The sequence below is a fragment of the Stegodyphus dumicola genome, chromosome 2, assembly GCF_044657685.1.
Source record: "Stegodyphus dumicola isolate Sdum_Otavi_A_Nest chromosome 2, ASM4465768v1".
Lineage (NCBI taxonomy): Eukaryota > Metazoa > Arthropoda > Arachnida > Araneae > Eresidae > Stegodyphus > Stegodyphus dumicola.
In genome coordinates, this window is record NC_140769.1 from 153,805,842 (window position 1) to 153,819,423 (window position 13,582).

Below are 13,582 nucleotides of genomic sequence, written 5' to 3' on the forward strand. Positions count from 1 at the left end.
TAATTGAATGATATTCAAATATTTTAAGAGTTTTCTCTTGCTAGTTTAGGACTAACTAATATGCAGGTAGAAACAACTTTAAAATACATGTCCAAGAAAATTTGATAATGATTGTATAATACAAAATAAAATCTAAAATACTTAATGATAATATTTTACAAATATTCTCTATCCATATAAAATTTAAATTGCAAAGAAATAAAAATAAAAATAATTATTATAATAATTATTTTTATTTCTTTGCAATTTAAATTTCTTTATTAAATGTTAATTTTTTATTTGCTTTATACGAATAGAGAATATTTGTTAAATTCAAATTTCATTCCTTGCAGCAATGGCGCAAGAGAATTATTTAAATTTAATTTAACTTTACTATTTTCTTGTGAAACAATAATAATATATTTAAATTTAATCATCAATGATATCAGAATAACACAATTCCATTTCAAATTTTAAGATTAATTTTTAATAGTTAATAAATAAATGTGATGAAATTAACCCTATATTTGAAGGTGCCCATTTTCATAAATTCTAAAACTAGTATACATAACTATGAAGAAATGCACAAGCCTCAATTTATTGAAAATAAAATTTTTGCATCTCATGTGGACTGAAGAATGAAAATATGTCAGAAAAAGTGAGCACATTTGTGAGCAACAGTATTTGCAACTGCTATTTTCTTTTTTTTTGTCTAGAGATGACGGCAAAATAAATTATTGATATCTTGAAACAAATAATGCAGTGGTGAACAAAGTAAAAGATAATACTGTGTGAGGTTTATCTATTTATTTTTAACTGATAGTTTAATTTTAAGTTTTCGTATCACTTTCTTTTCACCCACACTTTTCATGCCAGAATGTAAATAGTAGCAAGCGTTTATCCAGATTAAGGTAAAAAGAAGTGCTTTAAGCAAGAGTTTTGGAAGTTAGAGCATGTCTGCCTATTCAAGGCCACATTGTGCCGTGGTTATTAGAGATTTGATTCTGTGGTATTGAGTGCATCTAGCCATTTGGCTGTCTCACCGGTTTTTCTACAAACCACAGCCTTTATGCACGTTAAATTATTCTGCGAGCCATTGGGCTAATCTATCACATTTGAATTTCACATCAACATTATGTATTTTTGTTAAGCCAGAAGTACTTTATTTGTGTAAACCCAAGTTGGGTGTTTATTAATTTTGTGTTTGAATAAAATGGTCTTATACACCCTTCTTTTGACTTTTGTTTTGTTTCACAAGGCTACATAATTCTTTAATAGTATTTTTAAAGTCTATAGTGTATGCTCCCAAAGAAAACTAGTTTTTATAAATGTAAAAATGGATTTTAAGGGTGAGAATTAGTTATGGTTCATTTATTATTAAAATGCAATTAATAAACCTGCAATATTTAATAATAGAAGCTTTTTAAGAAGTTGTAAATAAAAGGAAACTAAGAACTTTTTAAAAATTCATAACTTATGCAAATGACCACAATAAATAATACTGCCAAAAATTAATTGAAGTATTTGACCTTTAAGAATAAGTATCTGAAAGGAATATGTATTCTTCAGACTCAGAACATTGCTTTGTTTTTATACTTTCAACTCATTTCAAGTATTTTAGAGCCAAAGGAAAAAATCTACCCATTCCAAATGAGATAGCTTAATTATTTTATATTTATTGGAAAGTCAGTAGCATTTCAACATGTAGATGGGACAAGAGCAAGATGAGACAAAATTCTAAACTGTTTATTATTTATCAGTAGGTCTGTTTCCATAAGAAAATAAGGTATAAATTCAGTAATTTTACTGATATCTATATCTTATGAATGAATATTTCTTTCTTTCTTCAGAGTTAAACTGGAGAAGAATTACTAAATGCAACAGGAATGTATAAAAATTAGTGAAATGTTTATCTTCTCGAAATGCTGATCAAATTTCATCATCCAAATTCCCCCCCCCCCAAAAAAAACAACTTTCACACAATTTGTACCAGATCTGAGAATCCTATCACTGCACATAACAATAAATTAAATACTGGTATCAAGTCAGATGAACAAAATATGTAAAATACTTTTGGCATTTATAGAATAAAATGTGCTGGGTTATAATGCATTAAAATCTAATTAGAAATACATCCAGTGTGTAATTTTACAAGATAGTTATGTTTTTAATGAAAAAATGGTATATACATTGTGTTTATAAAAGGCCATTTTCATAACCATTCCATATAGTAAATATCTATGATGAATAGTTATGAAAATGGTCATTTTCATAAACATTCATTGTAGGTATTTACTTCCAATTACATTTCATTTTAAATACGGAAAATATTCATGTTATAGATTTTTAAATTAAAACTTATTATTAAGAATCACAAAATCAAATGTTTGCATGGCCTCCAGATTCATATAATTACATTTACTAAAAGTTCATACTCATTCTAAAAATGAAACACAAAATATTTGACTCTGATATGACAAAAATCGACTGAGATAATTAATTTGAGATCATATTTTCTGAAAATTCAGAGACTGTACACAAATTGAAGAGTTAAATATTTAAATTTGCATGTGACTAAAAATGAAATATCACTTCAGAAAAAGGTTTCTGTTGTTTATAGACTAAATGATGAAATAATGGCAAATTTCAGTATTGACACCACATAACATTAAGTACATAAATTAAATGCAAAGAATATTTCTATTCCATTTTTTTAGCATGTCTCTAAGATTCTGATGTAATAAAATTGCACATTGTAACCAATCCTTTAATATAAACCCTGCTGCTAATATAAACTGTTGGACTAACTGTAACAACGAGGTGCCCTCTGGTGAGCAGCCAGAGAAGTACTTCAGTAAAAGCCAAGTGTTTAACCTGATAGGTTGTTTCAGACTCTTGCTCTGTAATGTTCTTAAAAGTTAAATGTAATATCCGTGTGTAACTTAAACCTGTTAATAAATAGTTGTTACACTATAGAGGACTCATATATGATCCTCTCCAACATGACCCCCTCATAATCTAAATATTGTTAATTCACTTTTAATGTGCAAAATCTTAAATGAAAATATTTTGAGCATGCTACATGTAATAAAACTACAAACTATAAAATGGTTTACATTCATAATAATAATAATAATAAAAAGAAAAAAGAGAAGAAGAAGGAATATCACTGAATGACATTAAAGGGACAACTTTGAATTATTCTGTTTTATTTTTAATGAACCCTCTCAAGGAAAGCCAAAAAAAAATGCAAAAATCCAAATTCTGAACTTAAATGTATCAGTCAGTTTTTGCCATACAGAAATCAAACTTTTTTGGTTTTATTTTTTTATAATAAGAATTGTAAGAAGTCATATTAAATATAACTATACAGACTTGGAGAATTTATAAAATTTAGATTTTATAAATTTTACACAATTCTTTTCTTATTTTGAAATGTCAAAATTTAAATATTTGGATCATTTCAAACGTTTTTTAACTTAACCCTCTAGGCGGCAAGGCCTAAATTATTTTTTGCGATATCTGTAAAAACATTTATATACATGCATATTAAAATACAAAGAAATTAAGGCAATATATCAAAAGAAAACAAATCCAAGTATGAAATACCAGGAGAGTTTTTACATTAAAATTAAAAAAAAAATTGTTCTCCTAGTAGGTTTGGAAATTTGTGCTTTCTTAACAAAAACCCTGGATGCTCAGAGGGTTAATGGCTGCAAAAATAAAGGCTGCATTAGAACTTTTTAGATATGATGTATAATTTCTAGCATAAAATATGTGAGGTAATAAAAATAAAGAATATATAAAATAAAAGTACAAAAGCATTTTGGACTGCAATAATTTGGAATTAGAGCCCCCTAAAAACCCTCTAGGTATCCGGAAATCATACTTGGCACTGACATATAATATGTGGACTTATAAAGGGCCCCATATCTCAAATAGCTTAGGGCCTTATCGAGTCTAAATCCGGCCCTGGTTCAGCTAGCATTAGAACATCCATGGTTTAAGATTCAGCAAGGTCATAGTTCATTACTGACATTTCTCACTCCAAAAATCTCAAATGTCCATATGAGTTTAGATCCTACTATTTTCAATTAATGTCTACCGAAAAAAGAAACTTTAGAACTGGGATCTGAGCCTCCTTATTTATGTGAATCATTTTCATGATTATGCTCCAAAATTCTTAATTTACTGTTATATCAATAATGTGTCCAAAAAGCAAATAACAAACACATATTACATTTAATTTGTAATTGTTAATTTAGAATTCATATTATTAAGAGTGTTTTCAAAATTTAAAACATGTTTGGGATTTTAGAGTTTTTAAACTGTATATATATTATTTTTAAACATTATATAATGTATCTATCTATCTATCTATATATCTAATGAAATGGGCAAGCAAAAAAATTCTCCTTTTACTTCCAAAAAGAAAGATTAAAATTTTTTGCATGAATCATACTGCACTGAACATGGGAAAAAAAATCACAGACAAATAATATATATACACATTTAATACTGATAGATAATATACATAGAAAATTAAAGGGAATTTTTTTAACAAGTATTACATCATATTAAAATATTAAATGTAAAATAAATAATGGATGTTGTATTATTACAAAGAAATTGAGATCTTGATAAAAGCTTCAATAGACACAATCATTACTATTAACATATTACTCAAGGCAGCTTAATAAACTTACAATTAAAATAGCATCATTGATTTTTAAAATAAATACAGGTTAGTTTAGTACGATTATCATAACTTGTATCACATCTTGATGTAGCAAATCAAATTTTAGTTCAAAGTTACATTATAAAACATAAATAAATTATAAGATATTCATCAAATACATACATATAATCAATTTTCATTTATTCAAATACATAGATTATAAAATGTACAAAGGAAAAAAAGTCATTTAAGCTATATTTATCAAAATTTTTGATAAATACAATAAACAAAAAATTAAGCAAATGCTAACATATTAAACTTGTAACTAATTAATGGTCATTTCAGCATGCATTATCATACAAAAATAATTTGTATTCTGCTTATTTATCATTATCACAATATTTAAGGCATTTTAAGAAGCATTTAAAATCATTGAAGGCATACATTTTGTGAATACCATTGCACTAAAGTATCACACATAGTGATATAAAAAACTATTAAAAGTTAATTAAAAATAGTACATTGAAATAATGCATATTAAACATCAGCAAACTTTCAGCCTTGGAGCTAAATAAAATTCAAGAGCATTAATTTAAAAAAAACAATAAAATAATTTATACATTTCAAAAGTATATGATATAGGAATTATATACTCTTGAAATCTTCTTCAAAAAGGGGTGTTTTTTATTTTAGAAGCTGTGGTGAACGACAAAATGCACTTACAAATAAAACAACACACCAAATGTCAAAAAGGGGAATAAGGTACCTTATTTGTAATGCATGTGCATTTACACCATCAACTAATAATAAATAAATAAATAAATTATTAATAATAAAAACTTTAATGATCTTATGCTAAAGTATACAATGTGTGGCACTAGAAATGTCTTTCATCAATCATAATGTTGCAAATGTTCATACAAATTATCACTGAAAGTAAATTAAATAGAATTTAATTTTACATAATAAAAAAATATAATTATTTAAATTAAGTGCCTCTGTTAATTCTAAATTGCTAAATTTGTTAGCAATTACAGTCTGAAAGATAAATTAAAGATTTATGTCATGTGGAATTTGTAGCATGCTTAAATTGGCTATTTGTGAGGATGCGCGGGGGAAAAGTACATATCTTACGTTGTATGCACAAGGGGGGGCAATACTTGCCAAACTGCAAAGAATGCATGTTAGAACAAAGAAAAAGCTACAAAGTTGTTTGATGGTACTGCAGTTTGCTGGTAGTGTATGGACAAATCAAAAAAGAGTACAGTACAACTCCAATTATCCAAATCACTTTCAGAATTTAAGAAAAAAATTATGACGGAAACGTACGGGGGATCGCAAAATAACGATTCTGTCTATGAGTGTTATTGTCCTTCCCGCCACAAAACTAGTATAGGTGCAGTGTGAACATTATCGGGATGATGAGTCACTATCTCATACTGCAGTTCTATTATTGGTTACAGTATTGTTGTCTGTCATCAGGTGGCCGGCCTGGCCCACCTGTTACTGTTCGTTTTGATTACTACTCAGTCAGTGTGTCGTTGACAAGCTACAGCACTGTGACTGTACTCCTTCACATTTGGTGTGTTGTTTTATTTGTAAGTGCATTTTGTCGTTCACCACAGCTTCTAAAATAAAAAAACACGTTGTATTGTTGTTAGTTGATAAATTAAAAATTATACAGCAATCAGATAAAATAGTTATGGGTAAACAGTTGGCTGAGATACACAGTGTTGGACAATCAACGATTTCAGACATTAAAAGGAGCAAATGGTGTATAATTCATCATTGATGGTGTGCGATTTGTCAGACCCTGGGTTTCAAATTCTAAATGATCATGAACTTAATGAAAGTGTGAAAGAAGTAAATGTTGAGGAAGAAGATGACCTTAATGTCAAAAGTTGAAGCAGACATGGAATCATCAGCAAGTAAAGCATTTGCTGGCCTTGCCAAACTGTGTTGAAATGGATGGAGCGTCAGCCCAAGTATGACCACATGCAACTTCTCATTGTCAAGTGGATGTGCGATTTGGCTGCTTGAAAATGGATGAAGACAGTCAAACAGCTTACTTAGACCGAGACTTTTAGCACTGTGTACTGTACAGTACACTATATAACCTACATGTAAAAGTGCTGGTCTTTCATTTTAATTTATTAAAACCTCTTTTTCTTTAAAAATAGTTTTTTTCTTCCATTTTCAACATACATTAATTAATTAAATTAATTAAAGTGTACATAGACTTCGGAAAAAATCCAATTATCCGAATGGGGTACTAAATTTGCTCCTAGAACTGGAAGAAAACCTAAATTTATTTAACAAGGTGGAAACATTTTCCCTATTGTCTTACAAATCCACTTACAAAAATTTATAAAAAACATATAAAGGAGCTTTAGAGATCACCCAAAGTGAATTTTACCAATATAATGGTCCAAAAGTAATAGTGAAGAAATGCTTTAAATGTCCAAAGACATATAGTAGAATTTTAATTTAGTGAAAAACATTGGGAGAAAAGAATTATGTGGGCTAAACAGCATTAAGACATGATACGGATGAACGCAGTTTGTAGTGATGAGATATTATTTCTAAATTTGAAAGTTAATGGCATCAAATGTGTACTTAGTTCAAGGAGAAAATTTGTTACCAGAATGTATGACTACTACCATGAAGTATCTAGTCAGCGTGATAATAAGACATGTACAACAAAAAAGATATTGGTGCAAGGAACAGAAGTTTAAATAAATGCTTAGATATCAAAAGTGAGATTCCAAAACCAAAACTACTAATTTAAATAAAAAATTTATTTTCCAATCCTAAAACCAATGCATCTTCTAACGAAGTGCTGCACCATGCCACACTGCTAAAAGAAGTATGAATTAGCTCAAAGATTACAATATTAATTTTTACAATGATCATAAAATTGACTTGATCAAAATCTTGTACAAAACCTATAGAGGATTCTTGCTCTACTATGATAACCCCCAAAAAATTAGCATTCAATTGATTTCATAACCACACCAATTCAAGGTAGATATAAAAGTTTAAAAGATTTTATATTAAATATTTATTGTTTTGATTTTGTATGCAGCATAACTGATTGGAGAATATTTGTTAAATTATTGATACTATAAATGAATGAAGTTAATGCAGGTGTATTATTTTTCATTCATTTTAAAATTACAGATCCTATTAAATATTTATTCATTACTTGAAGATGTTTATAACTATGGTAACTATAATACAAATTGTGAAGCAATAAAGAGTATTTATAAACAATCTTTAATTAAATCAACTGGCAAATAAAATTGAAATTTTGGAATATTTTAAGGTTAATTAAAATTAATTAATTAGTGGATCAGTTAGCACACAGAATTTTAAATATACAGTTAATTAGATTGTTATTTTTAAAATTCTGTATTTTTAGAGAAGCATCAAACAATAACAAAAACTTGGCAGCATATAAGATGTCAAGTTAAGCTCCATCCCCAAAGTATAATAATTTATGAAAATTTAATATTTCTTGTTAATGTAGATGTTACACAAGGTACTTGTTTCTTCAAATGCATGCTATTATCTTGTGGAGTAAAACTTTCAAAATCGTAAGCTACTTTTCGATTCACAATTGTTAATAGTCCTAACAAATCCATATCTTTAGCATGAGCTTGCAAAGCAGCACACAATGCTTGAATAAACCAGGAGCCATTGGTTGTATTTCTCCATGAATAAAAACCTATTAAAAAATTAACATATTTTGAAAGTAGAGGAAGATTTTATCACATTAACCAATGCAAAAAGTAAACATTTTCCCACCATTATTATTCTTGCTTGCAAAAAATCTCAATTACTGTGAACTAATAAGAAGGACACATTAATTGGTATAGTACAGCACAATTTAGTAAGACTCAAATTACATGCAGAGTGAATGCATAAACTGAAGCAGCTGGAATGGAATTTTTTTTTTTTCCCAACAAATTAAAAAGTTTTCAGCTAAACTTTATATTTCATTCACTAAATATTTATCATTATATGCATAAAGAGCAATAACAGTAACACAGAGGAAAAAAAAATTCAGATTTACAGTATTTAATTTCTATCTGAAAACTAAAGGCTGATTGATACCTTTAGGAAATTTCTGTTGGTTACACTTCGTAATTCAAACATACTGACATGTAAATATTAAACTTTCGGTACTTTTCCGTTTTGCCGGGGCAGGCGTTAAAGTCGCCAGTAATGGTACAACTGATGCCAAACGGAATATCCTCGATGGTAACCTTTTACGCCTCATTTTCAAAACAAGTCGCAGCCGTTTCTTATCAGATTGATTGTTTCTTTCAATACTAGCATTTACAATTATATAGAATTCTAGCATTTACAATTACATACAATTACAAAGAACTTTTACCAGGTAGTTCAATTTTATGCCTTAAGGCCATTCGTGGTAATAAAGTCAAGTATGCTATGACACCGCTTACCCGAAGCCGAAAATATAGAAACGGCAAAGTCAAGGGCTAAATTCATCAATTCTAATGAGAATGCACTAGCGAAGTCAAGCACTGCGGTTTTACATAATTTCTGAGTAAGCTATTCCAACGAATTGAAATAATTCTTGCATTTAAACTGGTATTCCAAATTAAGATTTAACTTGAAATAATGTAGATAACTACCGAGAGAATTAGATTTCTGTAGCGTAGTTTGCGCGAGATGAGATCACTTGAGGTCACGTAATATGAACCGGCGAATCAGGATATTGAACCATGATAACATAGTAAATTCTTAAATTAATATCTTTTTATAAATTTATTGCCTTTATTTATTGGCTTTTTACAAAATTTTAAACGATATTAAACTGTTGATGCCATCAAAATAAAAAATTCTTAGAACTAACAATTTTTAATATTTTTTATGTGTATATGTTGTCGCCAATAAAGTCTGCTTGGTGAGATTTGCGCCGGCGAAACGGAAAAGAACCAAACTTTCAGAAAGACATTTATTACAAATAATTCTCATATGTTGAATTAACCTCTAAATAACTTACTTAACACAATTTTCCAAGTTTTCAAGTGGGACAAATATATATAATGACAACTTATTGTCTTTTCTGTTGAATTTTTCTTTGACACATATAAAAAAATACATTTATTTTGTATGTAAATAATTATTAACTTCTCAATTTATTACTATAATTTGACACTCAATGGTGTTTCGAGGTGCAGCCTCGGAGAAAAATGACTAGAAGGGGGCGACTGTTTGCATCTAAATCTTTTACCAAACAAAGTGATTCTTCTTATTTCAAAATTTCACAACTAAGGTTATTTATCTTTTGACAAGTATGAATAAAAATTAATCAAATCTGTGTCAAATTTTTAATAAGATTAAAATCACACTGTAAAATAATTAGCTTCATTTTTAGATAAGCGTTATTCATATTCATTTTTAATGGTAATCAAAATAATGTAAAATCGTACTACTCCAAATCGTTTAAAATTTTTTAAATCTTTATTCAAACTTTTGTCATAATAATGCATTTTTCTTGCACATTTTTGAGGATTGAAGTATTATCTCAAAATACTTACATATATGATTTACTTTACTGAACATGAACTTTCAAATTAATATTTATCTACATTAAGATAAGTGAAAAAATACTAACCAGAAACAGTTGAGTATACAATGAGAAAATCAGCATGAGTAGGAATCCTGTATGTTTCTTCTTGTATGCTAGAAGAATCTGTAGCTATCTGACATTTCATACTTACTCCATGATCTAACTTATCACCTTGGCATGCCTAAAAATAAAAATTAAATTATTTTAGAAAGATTTGTATCATCATAGCAATGTTTATAAAAAAGTAATGAATACATAATATTTATTTACATGAAGAAATTTTAAAGAAATTAATAAATATTTAAAATACTTGCCTGAATGAAAAATACTTTTGGCTTTCCAGCAAGAGTAGGACAAACATCACCTCTGAAAGGAGCAAATATACGTTCTGTTTCATATTTCCCATCTGATCCATAGAGTATTCCCGATTCTCCGTGAGACAGAACACAACAAACAAAGCAACTATTTTTAGAATGATCTTCTTTACCAACTATAATTTTAAAAAAAATGTGTCATATGATGAACACATCAAGCATGATTATAAAAAACACTTGATTCAAAATTTTCAAATCATACATCAACACAAACTTTAAAATATTACTACTAAATAATTAATTTTAACAGCACAGCAAATAAAAAATGAGAACAAACACACAACAAACATAAAATTCTAAGATTTTATTTACTATACCTATATAAACAAAGAAGCATAATTTACCTACTAAATCTAGATTAAAATTACATTTAATTCATCAAATTAATGTATAAATATTACCCTGAGATTATTTTTCTTGTACAATTTCAATTTAATGTAAAATATTAATGATGCTTTTTAAAAATTGTAACATTCAGTTAAGCATTACGTGTAGTACAAAAAATTTAAACAAAATTAACCTTTCAACATGTGCACTCAGTAATTTCACACGTGCGCGTGTGTGTCATATTTTTTGACAGCTGTTATTTTACCATTTGGGGCATGAAAAATGAAAGCAATGAATGGATATTGAAAATAAGTTCATTAAGAAGTAAAATATTGACATTATTATTGCAAAATACAAACGATGTCACATTCAAATGAAAGTAAATTATTTTTAAAGGGTTATGTTAGTCAGGTAGAGGCAATGATGTATTTTATTATAGACAATTTAGAATTTATTATTTAATAACATATTTTAAAATACAAGCTAGTTTTAATATTCATCAAAGGAAAGTACAGACAAATAAAAGAGGAAAATACACTCACTTAGGCAGTAAAAAATGTAAGTTTAGCATTACTTACTTCCACATGGAAATTTACTTGTATGAAACAAGTCAGGAAAATAAATGGCTGATTACCAAAACTAATTGTAAACTGACTTAATTTTAATAGTTTTAATTATTTCTAAAAATAAGTAGAAAGAAAAGAAAATAAAGATGCATAATAATACTAGAAATAGAACGGAGTAGAGTAAAAATAGAAAAATATAATTCTAAAAGAGATTTCTCAATGTTCGAAGTTTACAGTGCATTCCATGCACATAATTTCAGTAATTGTATGACATTTGCATGTGTTTCTAAGCCATGTCTTGCATTTCATAAATGCTGAGGATCTCTTTCCTTCTCTGACACATAAACTGCATGTTCCTTGCTTCGATGAGGACTGCTATGGCACTTCATCATTAGGTTGAAAAGTCAAAAAGTAAAGTTTGGATTTTGGCATGCGAAAAAAGACACTCTTTCATAAGACTAAGAGAAATTCTTCAGAGAATTCAACCTTCGGCATGGTGCGGTGTTGGCTCGCTTTGTAAGCATGTGCAAAACCTTGGAATTTATCCCAGCAATATTCAGAAGAGTGAAAAATATAGCACAAGACCATTTTCTTGCGATTCTTGAAATTGAATAGGTTGCACACAATCAATTGATAGTGTCCATGCTTCCCTTCGTCGCATTGTAATCCATGATTATTTCAGGTTTATTTGCTATTGTATGAATGTCGGTATCACCATGCATAGTTGAAAGGAGAAACACAGTTTTGTTTCTATCAGGAACATAAGAAACGAGGACATTATCCTGCTGGAAACCAAATACTGCTGCTCCCACCATCTGTCTCTTATTTGGCAAAAATTCCTGTGGCACTTCTATTTATGTTTTTTCAATGTTTCAACAAGATTCAATTTCTTTTGCAGAAAATGATCTGCAAGTAGGATGCTTGTGTAGTAATTATCCTTTGTTACAAGACATCCTTTGCTACATGAGTTTTCAAATGGAGATACCAACCTTTTTGCAATATCCATAGGATTGTTTGGAACAGTGTAACAACCACTAGGTTGTGCTCCACAACAAATTTCCACCACTTAGAAGATTTGTCCTTAGCAACATAGAACATGTCATCATCCTTTCTTTCTTCTGTATCATTATTATCATCATAATCCAAAATGTATTGTTCAGATTCATTACTGGTATAATTTATTTTTATATTTTCTTCACTTAAATCGCTATTGTTCTCACATGCAAACGTTTCTTTTTTTTTTCCTCTTCATCCGATAATTCTTGAAGAATGCGAGCAAAATCAGCTGATTGCACATATTTTTTGCCATGAAAACTGATACAAAAATTACAGGTTCGACTACATAAATATTAAAATGATACATGTCAATTCATAACACAAAATTATAAAACACTGGAGAACAAAATATTTTCCAAATTTTAACCCACTTCCATGTGTGTGTGTTTGTACGTAATAACTTTTACAGACAAGCTACTATGTAGTGCCAAAACTTTGTTAAAAATTGTCATGCGACTTCCTGTTGACACATCGCATGATGTGGGGAAGGGTTGAAAGAGGGAATAGAAATTACCTTCAGACGTTCCAACAGTGATATGTGAAAAAAGTGCATAAAAATGGAATTTGTCGTACACTGCGCGCATTGGAAGGTTAACATAAATTATTAAAATTAATATAACCGTAAAATATATTCAAGTTTAAATTTTTGCTATTATATAACAAAACAGAAAAAGTAACGCAGCTCAATTTTTTATTCATGGCAAGCATAACATAACATGCTATAATGATAAATTTTCTGAGATTTCCTAAATAACTACAATTTACAAAATAAAGCGTAAAATTTCAGAAACAGACCTGAATTTCTTCATATTCTAGACAGATAAGAGAATTTCAGAAAATCATATTGATTTCTAACCTCATCATTTCAAACTTTCTCATCTTCTTTACCCTTCTGTGCTAAAAAAATAAGCAACAAATGCTAAAAGAAAAGGTACAAATGTAAAAAGGGAAATTAAAGCATACAATTTACATATGAGGTAGCGGTTGCATCGCCAAATGC

General features: G+C 28.6%; 1 protein-coding gene across 4 annotated transcripts in view; it reads right to left on the bottom strand.

Moving 5' to 3' along the window:
• Positions 1–4,475: 4,475 nt before the first annotated feature.
• LOC118199480 (caspase-3-like) overlaps positions 4,476–13,582 on the bottom strand; it is a 43,302-nt gene continuing 34,195 nt past the window's right edge. For all 4 annotated transcript variants that reach the window (XM_085811309.1, XM_085811307.1, XM_085811310.1 and 1 more), the window contains exons 5-7: positions 10,574–10,749; positions 10,305–10,440; positions 4,476–8,384 (exon numbers count right to left, since the gene is read on the bottom strand). In XM_085811309.1, coding sequence (XP_085667435.1) covers positions 8,155–8,384; positions 10,305–10,440; positions 10,574–10,749 — 542 coding nt within the window. In that variant the 3' untranslated portion in view covers positions 4,476–8,154. The remainder of the gene's footprint in view (positions 8,385–10,304; positions 10,441–10,573; positions 10,750–13,582) is intronic.